We start from the raw sequence: 18,135 nt of genomic DNA, 5'->3' as shown, positions 1-18,135 counted from the left end.
ATTAACTCAAGAACATATCTGCAGCATTAGAATTCATCCGCCGCTGCCTCAGTGGGTTTACAGAACCGTAATCTAGCCATCTTATGTTATTTCACACGCACTCTTCCTGGCAATACGTTACATACATCATTAAATTGGCGTGCTAAGACTGGCCCCACACACGCATACAAATAACGGTCCCCACCATGGCAAACTCTATGACAACGTTATAGCATGAACAGTTAAAAAAAAAAAAAAAACAAATGACCGGTCACGAAATAGTGGAGCTAATGGCGCCCCACAAGAGCAGGCTCAATAATTATTTTGCAAGACGAACAACTAAAACACACACATGGGGAAGTACTCAATAACAACGCAACTCGGCTTCACTTGGAGTTATCCAGTACCCGTGTGTAAATGCAACCAGGGTGCAGCGACAGTATAGTGACAGCCGTACAGACCTCCAACCGTTGCTTTAACCACCGATCTCCCTCGGGAAACAACAGTATTGTGCAACTGAAGAACTCTTGCATGCAAAGGGGGAGCTTCTTTCCAAGTTACGGCTCGCAACAACAACTGGGCAGCGCTATCACTCCAGGGGCGGCCAAGTCGTTTTCCGGCACATTACACCGGCTGCTGCCAGCACAGGACCCCGCTCGCCACCTTCCTCGTACCGCTGCTAACTTCAGATTCCTCCGCTGCCCGTGCCACGCCGCCTCGCGGACCAAATTCGCACCTCAAGCATCCCTGGCAGAGATATTCTACACAACCAGCGATTCCACCAGCGAGGCAAAAAATCGAAAAATACCAAACTCTGCAGAAGGTTTCGACGCAAGACACAGTACGCGTATGCCGAAATAAGACCATGTCAGCCGACTCTGAAAAATTCCATCCCCAAATATTGATAGATAACAGTTGCTGGTAAGATGAGACGAATGTGGGATAAAAACTTTCACCACTCAAGACATGACAGTTGCGACAGATGCAAACACCATCGCGGCTGAAAGATTTCTCATGACCCGCTCGAATGGACGGGCGCATTAGCACGCCAATGTCGGGCTTCGGGGAGGCCTGCCGGCCCCGGATCGGATCCGCCCTGCCGATTAACTAGGAAGTGAATACCAGGCTGGTTCCCACGTCCCGCTTCAGTTACACAATTCTCAAACATTTCGAAAGCGTTCACACCTCCCATGTTATAATACCAGAATCAGACACGCGGTGGTTCACGTATTTCGTCCACGAGGAGGCGCGGATGGCGTCAACAACGGCATCCGGATACTCCCAACCACTGACGTTGCCAAATACAAAACAATATGCGGAAACCGCTACACAGGGAATAAGGCAAGAAATGAAAAGCAGAAGAAGTTGAAAAATCATCATCTGGGAACTTCACGTCAACTTTTTAGTTCAGAGAATATACGTTAGTATAATGGAAGTGCAAAAGATGATATTAGCTTAAACTGCTTGGGATTCGCTGATGATCTTGCTCTCCTAGCCAACACCGTTCAAGAAGCCAGGCAACAAGTGAAATCACTACAAGAAATAGCAGAGAAAGTAGGCCTTAGAATATCATTTGAAAAAACGGAGATTATGCTGACTGATCCACCACTTGCAAACAAAATTACAATAGGAGAACAGGAAATCAAAATTGTTGATAAATTTAAATATTTAGGCGAAATAATAACATACAATCTAAATGAGAGGCCATCATGGCAAAATAGAATAAAAAAACTGAACTATGCAAATTACATTACCAAAACTACATACAACAAAAAAAAACCTATCTATAGATGCAAAATTAAAACACTATAAAACAGTTACACAACCAGAAATAACATATGCAGCTGAAACTATCTTCAAAACAACTAATACAGCAGAAATTGACAGAATACTAAAAATAGAAAGAAGAATAATTAGGACATGTATAAATAAACAGTATACAATAAATGGACATTGGAGAATAGCATCAAATGAAACAGTATATAAGAAAATAGAATCAGTCATGAGCACAATCAGGAAGAAACGCATCTCATTCTTTGGACATCTGATGAGAACTCCAGAAAACAGAATTAGTAAAAAAATAATACAAAAATTGTGGAATAGCAAGAGCGACATTAAATGGATCACAGAAATTAAGGAAGATATAAAAGAACTTCAAATTACAGTAGATGACCTAAAAAACAAGACAGAGAAAACCAGAATACTGCAAGACCCGCAATCCAGACTACAAATGAAAATCAATAAAAGGAGTACAGGAAGAGTTGTCTCAGATGAAGAAAGAAAGAAAATATCTGAAAGAATGAAGAAATATTGGGCAGACAGAAGAGCAAAACACCTTTCATATAAGAATAGCCTCTAATAATTATATTACCTAAATATATTAAGTTATTGTCGAACCAAATTGTATCCATGTGTAACAACTTGTTTAGAACTTTGTATTTTTGACTACAGTGGACCAATGAAGGCCATAAAATAAATAATAATAAAATAATAATAATAATAATAATGAATAACATTTTGTTTTCTATAATTAACCCCGAGCATACAGAAAATTAAAGTGCCCACCAATCGTTAGGCCTCTCTAACTGAACTGAATGTCTTTCACGTGTGTATATCCACGATTTCCCGATTTGAAACAAGTGCCGCACAAGTGGTAATATCATTCCATAAGTTTCCTGCCACGCAGGTAGAATTCGCTGCGTATTACTCAGTGAGTCAGTTGTGATATTCTGCAACGCATATAAAGCCAATGTTATTGTGTTCAACATGAATTTGTATCACGACTTTCAAGTTGCGCATATTATGTCGACAAATCGAAACACGCTTGTGAGCAAGAAGTTAAGCGTTTGTGGAAGCAAGCCAAGTTTAAATTCACCTACGAGGATTCTCTCAGTGATCATATAAATCAAGAGTTTAAAAAGATAAATAGCTATACGTTTCAAATGAAGCTACAAACAGTGGCGTCTTTCATGTGCAAAGTAAGTGAAGGTCATCAACAATTAAAGTATATAACATACCAATAAAAGGTGAATTTCCTAGAGATCCATCGTACTATTGTCGTGGGGCCTTTTTGTTTCCCTTTCTGCCTCTGTACGTCCGAACACTACTCAGCTACGTCATATTTAAAATAGTGTTTTTAATCACGTGCTAAAAACAGTTTAAAACAAAAAAACCATCTTCATTATCTTGCCTGAATATGAGAGGTGTGAGAGGGGCGGGGGGGGGGGGGGACTGAGCCCCACCACATCTCATCAAATCTCCGCATGGTGGGGGTCAAAATTTGAAAGAAAACCCCTCACGTAATTAGTGGACGTCCCCAGTGCTTGCAAAAGTTGCAGGCGTGGATCCAGTGGGAAAGGTGGAGGAGGAAGGGTGAGGGGTTGGTGGAGGGAGGGGGGAGGGGGGAGGGGGGGAGATTCATGAAGATTATGAGGACATGTCTTTTGCGTCCCCACCAAGAAGCGACGAGAATATTCCTCCACCGGGCAGTGATATGGAGGTGGAATCACACTAGAACAACCTGGGACATTCTTAGAACAACCTGGGACATTCTATCGAATATACATATTATTTTCACTTTAAATTAATTTTTTTTTTTTTTTTAAACGGGAAACAATTCTGTGTCATCCATTGTGCTTGGACATCGCAAGAAACACCATTGTGCTTGGACATTGCAAGAAACACATGATGAGCAGATTTTGTCTGCGCTGCCCCAACCTACACATTGTAAGAATGAAATTGTAAATATCTTCTGAGAGAATGTAAATACGTCGGGAGCGTGTGTATGGTGGGGGGACGGAGATGAACTATACAACCTAAAGCTCTAATTATCCCTAAATCAAATGAGAATATACGTCTATCAGACAGAATATCATGGCTTCCGACATTCTATCGACATAAAACCGTCCAGGCGACAGCAGCGTCACTTCTTGAGGAATAACTGGTACTCAAACGCATATTGCACTTAGCAACAGTGAGCGTGCTGCCTGTGTGCAAAATTGGGAAGGCGCACGGTCTATCTGAGTTTGACGGAGGGCAGATTTTTAATGGCCCAGAGGGTGATCGCGAGCATTTCGGAAACTACACAATCTGTCGGATTTTCGAGGAGTGCTGTGGTGGGTGTCTTCAACATGTGGCGAAACCAAGGTGAAACCGCCTCCAAACGTCGTGAGGTTGGTCGGCGACCCCTCATTACAGATGTCGGACGTCGTAGGCTGGGTAGACTGGTGAAGCAGGAGAGGTGGCGAACTGTGACAAGACTAACATCAGGCTTTAATGTCAGGCAGAGTACAAGTTCCTCTGAACACACAGTGCACCGAACACCGATGCCGATGGGCATCCGCAGCCGACGATCCATTGATGTGCCAATGTTAACATCATGACATCGGCAACTAAGACTGAAATGGACACGTGACCATTGGGACTGGACGTTGGCATAATGGCAGAGTGTTGGACGGTCTGATAAATCCCGACACTTTTTTCATCATGCCGATGGGAGGGCACGAATCCGTAGTCTTCGAAGGGAACAGCTCCTTGACACCTGCACTGCGGAACGGAGGCAAGCTGGCGGTTCCGTTATGCTCTGGGGAATATTTACATGCGCATACATGGGTCCAGTGGAGCTCGTTAAGGCATCGTGGCGGCCAAGTAGTATCGTATGCTGGTTGCAGACAACGTATATCCCTTCATGACGATCGTGTTTCCCGACAGCAGTGACATTCTTCAGCAAGATAATGCGTCATGTCACAAGGCCAGGAGTGTCATGGTATGGTTCGAGGAACACATTGGCGAGTTCCAGTTGATGTTCCAGCGCCCCAACTCGCCAGGTCTCAAACCGATCGAACACATAACACATCTGATTGAACGTGGCGTCAGAGCTCATCGACCCTGTCCCTGGAATTAGATGACTGGTATGCGCAGATGTGGTGCCAACTCCCTCCAGCCACCTACAAAGGCCTCATTGCTTCCGGGCGACGATGTGACGTCGTTGTTATCCTTCCCAGTTAGAAAATCAAAATTACAATCTCACCACGGTTATTTAAAGGAAATAGGAATCCCGGGATCACTGGTGATGGAAAAGCTTGTGATTGTTTTACAATTTTAATTTGACTCAAAACAGACTTTATTATAAACTTCAATTCGGACATTTGCCGTCTTACTGATGCAATATATAAATCTTCACTTTGATTGAATTACATAAACACGAATACGAATCATATTATTTTGCGTCCACAACCAAAATCATTGATAGTAGGCACGGTGAATAATCAAATGGCTCTGAGCACTATGGGACTTAACATCTGAGGTCATCAGTTCATGGTGAATAATCAATCACAAACAATCGTTATTGTTTAATCATGTCTCAAGAGACTCATAACGCTATACACTTCCAACCAAAGTTACACAGCCACATAATACCACAACTTCATAACGAACAAAGAGATCTTAAAGCTTAATAAAACTGAACTGCCCACACAAAGGTCCACAGTGAAACATACTTATACTAAAAATACAAAGAGGGCCAACCAAGGTCGTAAAACTTGCACACAGGAATAATAAAAAGTTGCATGCTCATTAAAGATACACAAATGATTAACATAAGTCTTAAATAAGAAGGGCTAGTAATAACCAATAAAATGACTTACAGAAACGCCAATGTTAACAAAGAAGCCTCAGTTAACTAACGGACATAATGACTCAGAATGATTTCCAAATTGCACTTAACTTTAGGGAACAGCGTTAAGGCCCGTAGCAGTGTTTGGAAGCAATAACGCTACGGCCGGCAGGCAATACGAGCGTTCACTCCCCACGGCGTGCGCACAGGGTCACATAGCAGCCGGCATATACTTATATATAATCCGACTGGCCCCGCAATGAGAGGTTCTAACAAGAATCCATAACCTCGCCGACGCCAGGGAACGAGCAGTCTTAACAAATGGCCTGCAGCACAAATAGATTGCAATGAAAACAAGGTCAAATCACAGCCACACTGGGATATATAATGAGCACGGCCCCAAATTCTTAAGGAGCAGTACTTTAACTTTACCCGTCTCCCAGTAAATTAGCAGGAAACTTAAAGATCGCTTCCAGTTGCCTTAAGGCACTTTCAGCATTAAATAAAAATACCAATTGCTGGCGTGACAAATGATTAAACTATTAACTCTACGGCTACCGGGCACGTTTACAGCTGCAGCCAGTCCCAAAGCGGACAATATGTCCTAAAACAAGTTAAAAATTGCATGAAAACCATTTAAAACACACACTCCACGGATGATCAAAAACGGAATGAGGAACATCAGCCTCCTTAAAATATCCACTGTTGAGCCAAGTTCAGAATCCTCTCCGGCAGCTACCCATGCCACAATAAGTTTCAACAATCTTCTTAGTTAAACACAGAATGAAGTCATACGTAACTGGGAGCTCGCAAATTACGCGTTGGGAAGCTGTTCAGCGTGAGACAACGAAACCACCACAATTTTGTACGTCACCGTACTTTCAGCGCTAGCCAAAAGACAAGGGCGGCGAGCACGGCGAGACACATGCACGACGGGTAGGGACGTGGGCTTGTTTTCAACACAAGTTGGCTCGTTGGACGCCGACCGGAGACTCACTCGTCACACGTTCACCCGGAAAACCCGCTGGGGGAGCAGTCAAAGATAGCAGGACAGCCGAATATCGATATCAGCGATGCAAGTGGAACACCCTAGCGCCAGCCGCCACGGCTCAACCAAAGGTGAATATACCGGCTATTACGCAGATGGTCATAATATTCTGGCTGATCGTTGTATAAGTCCACACGAAAAAATACTTTGCACATTGTGACGAAATATGCAGTATCTGAGCAAAAGGATCCGGACTGACTTATGTAATGTGGAATTGACCACTAACTGTCTTGAGAGGCGGATCTGCCAGTATAAAAGGAGGCGGGAACTACTGTCAGTAGATAACCAAAAACAGTGGAATGCGTCGGTCAGTAGAGCTCTGGGACTTCGATCGTAGATTCGTCACTGGATGTCACCTGAGTAGCAACTGCAATGGGGACATTTCGACCCTTCTAAAGCTGCCCATGTCGACAGTGGGTGACGTGATTGTGGAGTGGAAACGCGAAGGAACACCCATAGCTAAGCCGTGACAGACGTCATGTACTTACCGACAGGGAACGCCGAGCGCTGAGGAGTGTGGCTGTAAAAAGTCGCAGCAAAGCAGCGGAAGGTATCTCTGGTGAGTTCCGAAGTGCTACCACCAATCCATCTGGTCGAGCAGCTCCTCACAAGCCACACATTCCTGTAGTCGTTGCTAAGTGACGCTTAGTAAAGAGCGAAACCACTGGACAGTGGACATCTGGAAACGCATTTTGGGTTTGCGAGTTCCTGGGGAACATTACGTGCCACAACGTATAGTGGCAACAGTGAAGCATGGAGGACGTGATATTACAGTATTGGAGTGTTTTGGTGTGGTCCCCTTAGTGCGCTTATAAAAAGCTAAGTGCAGAAGGCTATGAACATACTTTGCAGCAGTGTGTAGTGGGTACAGCAGACGAACAGTTCAGGGACGTTGATGGTAAGTATCAGCAAGACAGTGTAGCATCTGTGAGGTAATGATCTGAGGACAACATTACAGAAATGGACTGACTTGCCCAGAGTCCCGACCTAAACCCAGCAGTCAGTTGGGATGGGTCAGAGAATCGACTTCGCTCAAGAACCCATCGTCCATCGTCACTACCTCCTCCCGTTTCGGGTCCTGAGGAATATTGGACTGCCACTCCTCCACACATTCAGACACCTCATTGAAAGTGTTTGTGGGGCGGTAGGTGGAAAAATAGAATAAATGTGTTTTCTGTTTATTTAATGCTGTTGTTTGCCGTTCTCAACACTGGCTCTCTAACTACAATATTGGCAACCAGAAAGTGATTAGCAAAACGTGAAGCCTGTAATTAGAATTCCTAGTGCCCAATTCATCTGAGAAATACATTTATAGCTACAGCTTATAGCTTTGAGGAATGAGGAGATTGTCTGGGATTCATAATCAAAAACCATTCTCTCTAAAATGTTCACCATATTCTGAAAATCACAGACCAAAAGGAATCCACACAATCCAACTACCAGAGCAGTTCAGAGTCTAATGCGCTGATCTATCTATTACTGTTCAAATTAAATGTTTACATGAATGCTCGCCATAATTTGATGATAATGTTTATCAAACGCCACGCTAATAATGGTAGAATGTCTGTCCTGTGGCGGCTCCTGAAAATACGACATACGCAAACTAAAGATAGATCATTAAAGTCATCCCAAAATCAACACTTCACTCGAAAACGATTTCATGGTTACGCGTATCCCGAATAACTTATTACTGCATCCGAGGCTGTTTATATCAACGATACCGATGCGACGCGACTCCCGGCACAGGTGGTGCGCTAATCAGCGTCTGGAGAGAACTGGGGCCTTCCTTCTCGCGCAGCGTTCTTACATATAAAACCGTGGTGCGGACGGCTGAGGGAACGCCTGATCAAATCTGCTCTCCCGACTAGCCGCTGGGCTAGTAATGCACCACTTTAAGTTATCGAATGAATCATTGCTTCCTTTGCTGATGGCCGATGAAGCTCTCAATTTAAATGTGCAATCAGCATACAGGTAAGTAATCATAATAAAAGTCTGACGTGGCTAAGTCAAATATTTTGGCCGAGATAATTAATTTAATTACACTACATGCAGTAGACGAGCTCGCTCTGAACTTGCCCTTTTGAGATACGCTATCGCTATAGTTTTATAGTTATTCAGTTGAAACTTCTCACATCTTTATTATTATAGCGGATCTCCCTTCTACTTAAATTTAAACATCCTAGCTTTATTTATTCGCCTACTTAATCTATCTTGCTTCCTTAATTTTTAAGATAAAAACCAGAAAATCGTGAATTTCAACTAAAATTTTAATTTGTGAGATCCAGAATACTGTTTCTACTAAATTATTATGCAAAAGGAATCTAAATATAAATTTTTAAGTTTCTAGCTCTTTTCTGTCGCGCCAATGATTTTTACAGAAAAACGTCCAAATTTCGAAAATGGTTAAAGTTATTGAACTGATATTCAACACATATTGATTTAGTATTACTCCTGACATGCTAGAAACGTTTCAGGTTATTTACTTGATTTCTAAAGTATTGCGCAACATTTATGACGTCAGAGCTAGTTACCGCGGACTGGCTGGCACACAATGGAAAGACTGATGTGAATTTTATAAGGCGTGAGTAGGCTGCTTCCCTACATGTTCCAGGCAGAGTTAACGCCGTCTTAAAGGCGAAAGGTAGAGACATTCCATATTATTGTCCACTAACAGGTGTCCTGACACTTATGATCAGATAATGTACATTATTAACGGAACATGTAACTTCTTTTTGAATGCCAGTAACTAGAATTAAATTACCTATCTGTTGTAGCTATGTTGTCACGGTAATTACTAAAGACGTATGTCTCAATTTCAATAGCGTTAACCGCACACATATGCCCTAACTCGGCCACCTGGTTTTCAAGACTTACGGCACTATGTTGCAGGTTTCCTCGGGACCAGCAGACACTGCCCAATCACTTCTACTTCACGGACTTCGAGCGGCACACGGCAGAGATCGCCTCCTTCCACCTGGACAGGTAAGCTTCGTGCACAACACACGAGATACATCCATCCTAGAGCTGGAAATGCCCACGGTATTCCCCACAGAAAGATGACTCTAACGGATAAGAGAAAGCTTACTTCATACACAACTTACATAAATGACACGAACAAAAAACAAGAACGAGCCAGATCTGTAATGAACCTTTACATCTGTACTCCAGAAATTAATATACGATATGCGGCCGGACTTTCGTAGCGAGTGGTACCAGTATTATCTTTCCTCGCCCGTTACCCCGCTATCCCATTCCCATACAATGCGCGCCTGGATACCTTTTTTTAATCTTGTTGGCTTAAACGATAATTTCATTTTCGGCTCTTAATCGTGCACATTCAGACCGGAACATTTCAGTTTTAATAAATGAAGGGATAAGGGTAAAGTAATCGTCAAGATGCTAAATTGCTCCGTAAAAACTCATTTCAGAAATCTTCTATTAACTTTAAATTAATTCTTCAGCAGATAACGAGTTTCTTGCGACCAGACGGTAGTAGTTTAATCGCATCTGCCCGAGGGAGCAGCGTATTGAAGTCATTGCAACGAAGGTCATGCGACACTAGGATCGAGAAAGCCTCGTAAAAAAAGTTAATGCTATATTTTTCTAGGTCTGCAAATGGCAGTATCTTACACTCGGTGCCAAACATGTCAGACCTCCGCCCTACTGTCAATAATGTATTTCACTTCCAGTACTACTGAATGTTCCTTAAAAACTTGACAAAAGTGTCATGTTGCATAGTGTTCGGTTTTGGCATTCACAAAGAATAAACAACAGAAGTTTAACAGGAATGACAATAATAACTTACTAAATATTAAAAATGAGCGAGATACTGGCGGATTTCTTTCTCTACATTTAAAGATACACGAGATGTGGAAGTCAGAGACGCGTGTAAAGAGCAAACTGTAACAGATGACTAAAACTTTTTTTCGGAAAAAGTCATTTGCGGCGTTAGTGCAGGATAGGGGTTGCAGTCATTACACTGGTCTCCTAACCATTTTTAGTTTCCCAGACCTTCAGGCCACTACTTCTGATCCAAGTAGTTCCTCAGCGGACCTAAAGAAGCTGAGTGCATCCCGTTCTAGTCTTCCCACCAAGGAAAGGAGAAATCCCTGGTTGTACCGAGAACAACCCGGGGCATCAACATCGAAGCCCGAAGCGCTGACTGCACAGTTACGGCGGCGTACAAAGTTCCGGATTCCAGGTTACTGAGAAGTTTCCAGAGGGACGAGAATTGTGTACCAGAATGGCCCTCGATCTCGGAACCCAGTCTTTCCATGGGCAATTCTCTTACCAACAGAGCTCCCCAAAACGCTTAGGGCCCGCCTCACTGCTTGTCAACTACGACAGAAGCAGAGGGGTACCACAAGTAGGTTCGCAATGCACTTCTCTATAACACAGCAGAAAAGAGCATAGCTCACAAAAGGCAAGTGACCGAAAGTCGTTTCATTTTGAGTAGAAAGGTGATTATGCTATATTTTTTGGAGGGAAACTCTGAAGGAGAAATAAGTGGAGTTAAAGCATTCGATACTAGTGTAACGTTTCTAGTTTATTTTTGATATTCAAGAAAAGTGATGTGACCTTCATATTTTCACTAGCTTAGGGCCCACTGCTTCGCTCGCGTAGACTGTATGGCCCGCAGAAATTCTTTTTTTTTTTTTTCTTTCTTGTTTTTACTTCATCGAATTTTTATGTTGTTCACAAGTTGCAACACCTTATAAGCTCTGCACGCTACTGAAGGCCATAAAAGCATGGTCTTTTTCGAATGTACTTCTGAACAAAAAGCGATTCTGGTAGCTGGAGTCTAAGGTTTTTCTTAATCATGCCATTTGCGTGCTTATGGGGATATTTCCATAGCAACTTTCACTCTCTAACGGATTTTTCTTTATATCTAACCGAGAAATGAAATACCAGTTTTCATAAATTTAGCCTTAACCTTTTTTTAATATAACGAAATATTTTCTTAAATTTTTTTATCCCCTATTGCGCTCCCTCAGGGGTTGAATTTCCAGAAGCACTAAAACACGTATTTTTTTTCTGACCGAGAAGTCATGTACCATTTGTTATTGATGTAGCCTCAAAAACACTTTAATAGTTCTTAAGTAATTATTTAGTTCCGAAAAAACGTTCAACCACTGCTTTATCCCCTTAGTGGTTGAATTTCCAAAAATGCTGAAACTCCTTTTTTTCTTTTTCTGACTGAGAAGCCAAATACCAGTCTTCGTAATCCTAGCTTCAAAGTTCCCTTAATAGCGAAATACTTTCAAAAAGCCGTTCATCCCCTGTTTCACTGCCTTAGGTGTGGAATTCCGGAGAATCTCTTCTTAAACGATACCTGCAATATAAGATCCATGCCATCTCCTAACTTCTATCCTCAGCAGTTTCTTTATTTATGACCGAGAAATCAAATACGAGTTTTCGTAGGTTTTCCTTAATAGCGACATTTTTCAGAAAAATCTCTTCATCCCCTATTTCACCCCATTTCGAAAAATTCATTCTTAAACGACTTACAATATAAGGTCCAAGTCTTCTCCAAATTTCAAGTTTGTATCCTTAGCGGTTTGTACTAGGCGATGGTGAGTCAGTCAGTATATTGCCTTTTACATGTAGAGATTAGAAGTGTCATATTTCGTAGGTGTACGCTAAATATTTTTCAAACAGTAGTTTTCAGTAGTTGATGTGTTACGCCCAGAGGTTCTGAGTACAACCACTGTGATCTTTGGTTGCAAGTAGTATTGTCTCTGCCACGGATTTCTAAGACAAGCTAGTGAGAGGGCACGGTGTTGGCTATGCTACTGAGCGGTCTGAAATGCTAGTGAGCGGTCTGAAATAGCGTGCGGAGTACAGATATAAAGATGTAGACGATGAAGAATTTTGGAATATGATTTGCTAAAGATTAATTTGACAAGTGAGTATATAAGATAATGTTGTTGCTGCCTTGCGTGTGGTTACGATGTTTTTGAATAACATAAAGTTCTAGTAGACTTTTTTTCTTTGTTGGTTTGGTTTAGTCAGTTTCATTGTTCATTCCTGAGAAAATAAAGTTATCAGTGCAGGTGGCATGCACTGAGAGGTTATAGATTTACTATTCCTTCACCAATTAAAAACTAATTTAGGTGCAGAGAAATATTTGTTATAAAAAAATAATTTTTTGTAAGGATCATTGTGTTAGTCAGAGGATAAGTTCATTCTTACAATATAGTTTTTAAAAATCTGTTTTCTTGGAATCGTTTAGCAAGTTTAAATTCTACCATCGTCTCCAAACGAGCTTTATTTTCTGCTCATGTGTGTGTGTGTGTGTGTGTGTGTGTGTGTGTGTGTGTGTCGGCACATTGCTTTCTGTGCAACACAGTGGATAAAGCTCAGACATGACCTCTTTAGAAAAGGTGACCGTTCTTGCATTGCACTTGCGCAAGGCTTTTCTTATATGTAGATTGCTTGCTGCTGCGCTTTATTTTTATATGTTCATCACTACGATCAGTACCGAGTTACCTGTACCATAAGAAAGCCATAAAAGTTAGCTAGGGTCAGTTTTGCAATACAGTCAACATAGATCACTCACAGTTACACTACTGGCCACTGAAATTGCTACACCAACAAGAAATGCAGATGATAAACGGGTATTCATTGGACAAATATATTATACTAGAACTGACATGTGATTACATTTTCACGCAATTTGGGTGCATAGATCCTGAGAACTCAGTACCCAGAACAACCACCTCTGGCCGTAATAACTGCCTTGATACGCCTGGGCATTGAGTCAAACGGAGCTTGGATGGCGTGTACAGGTACAGCTGCCCATGCAGAATCAACACGATACCACAGTTCATCAAGAGTAGTGACTGGCGTATTGTGACGAGCCAGTTGCTCGGCCACCATTGACCAGACGTTTTCAATTGGTGAGAGGTCTGGAGAATGTGCTGGCCAGGGCAGCAGTCGAACATTTTCTGTATCCAGAAAGGCCCGTACAGGACCTGCTACATGCGATGGTGCATTATCCTGTTGAAATGTAGCGTTTCGCAGGGATCGAATGAAGGGTAGATCCACGGATCGTAACACATCTGAAATGTAACGTCCACTGTTCAAAGTGCTGTCAATGCGAACGAGAGGTGACCGAGACGTGTAACCAATGGCACCCCATACCATCACGACAGGTGATACGCCAGTATGGCGATGACGAATACACGCTCCCAATGTGCGACCATCATGATGCTGTAAACAGAACCTCGATTCATCCGAAAAAATGACTTTTTGCCATTCGTGCATCCAGGTTCGTCGTTGAGTACACCATCGCAGGCGCTCCTGTCTGTGATGCAGCGTCAAGGATAACCGCAGCCATGGTCTCCGAGCTGATAGTCCATGCTGCTGCAAACGTCGTCGAACTGTTCGTGCAGATGGTTATTGTCTTGCAAACGTCCCCATCTGTTGACTCAGGGATCGAGACGTGGCTGCACGATCCGTTACAGCCATGCGGATAAGATGCCTGTCATCCCGACTGCTAGTGATACGAGGCCGTTGGGATCCAGCACGGCGTTCCGTATTACCCTCATGAACCCACCGATTCCATATTCTGCTAACAGTCATTGGATCTCGACCAACGCGAGCAGCAATGTCGCGATACGATAAACCGCGATAGCGATAGGCTACAATCCCACCTTTCTCAAAGTCGGAAACGTGATGGTACTCATTTCTCCTCCTTACACGAGGCATCACAACAACGTTTCACCAGGCAACGCTGGTCAACTGCTGTTTGTGTATGAGAAATCGGATGGAAACTTTCCTCATGTCAGCACGTTGTAGGTTTCGCCGTCGGCGCCAACCTTGTGTGAATGCTCTGAAAAGCTAATCATTTGCATATCACAGCATCTTATTACTGTCGGTTAAATTTCGCGTCTGTAGCACGTCATCTTCGTGGTGTAGCAATTTTAATGGCCAGAGGTGTAGCTTTGCTTTTCAAAATGATGATCAGGTTCAATATAGGAAAGGTTCAGTTCAAGAATTTCGAGCATTGTGGAATAATTGTAGTTCAGCAACTTCTGTTTATCAGTGTAACGAAAAACCAGCCAAAGTTGCAAAATTTCAATTTCTTTTCACTAGATGAATAGTTTCGCGCGGCGACCTATTTTCAAATCATCGTAAGAGATAGTCAAATTGCAATTTCCGAAAATGCAAAAAGCATCTTAAAAATGTGCAAGCGAACAATTACAGCGCATATAGCATGCGAAGCCCAGTGCTGATGGAAAGCATTGGTTTGTTTCCCGTTACGAACGACATATATGCGCTGTAACTGTTCGTTTGCACGTTTTTCGCATGTGACTGTAGGCTTTCCCGGCGTAAACTATTGATGAAGATTTCTCGAGTCTCCAGTCGGGTGGTAGCGTTGATACCTCGCGACGTTTCGGGAAGTATGACACTTCCCGAAACGTCGCGAGATATCAACGCTACCACCCGGCTGGAGACCTGAGAAATCTTCATCAATTTCTCACATGGTTTTCCATTTCCGGAATTACGAATTTGACTGTCTGTGGCGATGATTTGAAAATGGGTCCCGGACCGAAACTAGTCATCGAGTGAACAAAAAAAAAAGTGAAATTTGCAATTGTGGCTGGTTTTTCGTTGTACTGGAGGTTCAGTTCAGGCTACATTTCTTAAGCAGACAGTTTTATTCTCACAGTGCAGTGTTACATTTGCTTGTGTATTATTCAGCGTTCGGAATCCTATCTATTCAGTCTGCATACGTAGAAACTTTTTTGGTTCTTTCAAAATTAAGTTTTCAATTATGTCGCATCACTATTCTGTTCGTTTTGTGTGTCTGAACTGCAAGCCGCGTATCATGACGTCATATATTAAAGCATTGTACCGCGCAAAACACAGCTTCAAAAGACTGCTTATTTAAAATACAGTTTTACGTTTTCTGATTAATTCGGCTGAAGTTAATTAAAATACAGTTAAACAGCGTTATGTAATTACACCGCTTGCACTGTTCAACACAATAATACATATACTCACTAAGCTACAGACAATAAACCAGAGCAGCCCAGGTTCAGTTCACGAGATTAAACAGTGAAAAGTTGCACTTTAAATTTTACACTAGATCAAGTGACTATAAAGAGTGAAATTAAGATGGCAGATCATCGGAAACAAACATTTATTAAGAGTATGCTCTAGGGGATATTTGAAATTAAATGCTCATATACAAAAATGTACGTATCCCATGAAACTATAGTTCAGTAATGGAAGAGGTACGTATAAATCCCCCGATCGTACCTTCTTGAGTACTGCTCGTCGTCCTTGGACTTAGCAAGAAGGATAGGTGACATCCAATATTAAATCGTTTCCAACTCCATTCAGCGATGCTACAATAGAGGAATTTATTCGCCAAATGTTAAAAGCCTTAAGTAACAAAATATCGCCAGTTGGTATCTTCTGTGATATGAACAAAGCGTTTGACTGTGTAGACAATGTTATTGTACAGAAAATTTCAGTGACTGGGGAAAAATCACGAAGAAACTTGCACAGCGTTCAATTTTCAATCCTCTCACATTCCTTACACGAGGTGTCTCTGCTATGTGTCGTCAGGCGCATTTTCTCTGATGTTTCGGCAGATAATTCTTATTCGGTTTTGCAGTGTGTAGCTGGAGTCAGCCCAGACAAACACTGTCCGTCACATCTTTACATCTTTCAATGCGAAGCCCAGTGGCGCTGGAGAGCATCAGTTTGTTTCCCGTTACGAACAACACGATTCTTAAAGCGGAATTTTAAGCGCCCATTCGACTGAGTGGTCCCAAATTACTATAATGTTTCATCGATCTGTGTTAACAGGAAGGGTAAAACACGAAGAACTCCAGCACCGCCCTGGCCCGAGCTGACTGCTACGGCCATGTAGCAGCGCTATTCAATCGCTGTTGGAGTACTGCTTGTTCCTCGTGTTTTGCCCTTCCTGTTAACACAGATCGATAAAACGAATATCGCAATAGACTGATATGGGACCACCCTATCGAATACGCCCGTAAAATTCCTCTTTAAAAAACAATTTTTCTTATAATGGGAAACAAACCGATATTTTACGTCGACATTGGGCGTCGCATAAAAACGTGATCAGTAGCTGACTCAAGCTATACATCTAAAAAACTAAATTACAAAAATGTGCCGAAACACTAGAGAAAATGCGTTGGAGAAACGCCCGATATATGAGAATTATCTTCCACTTAACCATCATCAAGCAGAATTGGCACTCCCTGCAGACTATATTAGTGTTATAATTAATCCCACTGGCGAGAAAGCAGCAGAAGATATTGCTAATAATGCTACTCAATCTTGAGAATAAACGCTGTATTCATTTCTGCACAGAAAATAGTCATACCAACAACTGATGAAGGACACGTACAGAAATCAGTAAAAAGGCTAGAATGCTCCATATTTTTGGGTGTACAATTTAATCAAAACTTGAACTGGAAGAAATGAATTACTGAGCTATTCAGACAATTAAGTTCAGCTGTTTTTCCTCTTCGTGTGATTGTTAGCCTTGGAAACAAGTGAATCGACCTCCTAAAATGTTGCATCTTTTCACGTAACAATGTATTATGGAATAGTTTCCTGGGGTAACTCATCACTCAGAAAGAAACAGCAGTAAGTGCAGTATGCGGTGCTCACACACGTCATTTTGTAGGTATCCCAAATTACGATTCGCCGTCATACGTGGAAGTCTTGTAAGATATTAATGTTGATGAAGATCTTCAAAAGTTAATAACGTAGGTTATAATAGGAAGCTTACAGTGTTCAACACGACAGTTGTAATAGGTTTCAAAAGCTCAGAATGTTATGATAGGATAAAAGCTAATGGGTTTGACACCAAGACTGATCCTAAACCAATTTTTCACTCAGCAGTAGTGTGTGGTGCGTTCTGAAACTTCTGGACGGAAAAAACTGCGTACCTGTGACTGAGAAACTGGACCCTTACCTTTTCGGTAACGTTGCTATTACCGGCTGAGCTATCAAGCCACGACTCAGAGCACTCCTGCAGAGTTTTAATTTGCAAGTACTTATTTCCCAATTTCCCAAAGGAAGCTTCTGTGAAATTTCGAAAAATGGTAGAATGGTACTGGCGATTGAAGCAATGAAGATGCATAGCTAGTCGATCCTGGATAGTTCAGTGGGTAAGAGTCCTGACCATGACAGGCATCTTTCCACGATCGAGACCCGGTTAGCAGTGTAGTTGTAATTACTTGGGAATTTGAAAGTGAGTACTTTCAATTTTTTAAAAAATCTCTTTCTGGGGATTCTCTAAGCGTTACTTGAAGCATGGCATCGGTGATGTAAAAGAAAAGCAGAAAAACGTTTCACTATCGCTGTAAAATTGATGTATCCACAAGATTTTGTTTACTTTCCGAGTACAGTGTTTCTTTCCTCTTTGTGTAATCCTAACAGTTGATCCTTGTAGGATGTTCCGCGAACGGAATGTAAGCGCCTAACGTCACTCGATAAGACGGGGTCT

General features: G+C 42.1%; 1 protein-coding gene across 1 annotated transcript in view; it reads left to right on the top strand.

Annotated features, from left to right (window-relative positions):
* LOC124775271 (extracellular serine/threonine protein CG31145) overlaps positions 1–18,135 on the top strand; it is a gene marked incomplete at its 3' end in the record, with an annotated part of 176,336 nt that overhangs the window by 86,533 nt on the left and 71,668 nt on the right. The window contains exon 4 of the mRNA XM_047250107.1: positions 9,531–9,623. Coding sequence (XP_047106063.1) covers positions 9,531–9,623 — 93 coding nt within the window. The remainder of the gene's footprint in view (positions 1–9,530; positions 9,624–18,135) is intronic.

The sequence above is a fragment of the Schistocerca piceifrons genome, chromosome 2, assembly GCF_021461385.2.
Source record: "Schistocerca piceifrons isolate TAMUIC-IGC-003096 chromosome 2, iqSchPice1.1, whole genome shotgun sequence".
Classification (NCBI taxonomy): Eukaryota; Metazoa; Arthropoda; class Insecta; order Orthoptera; family Acrididae; genus Schistocerca; species Schistocerca piceifrons.
Note: the sequence above shows the minus strand (reverse complement) of the source record. Positions and strands in the feature narration are given on the sequence as shown.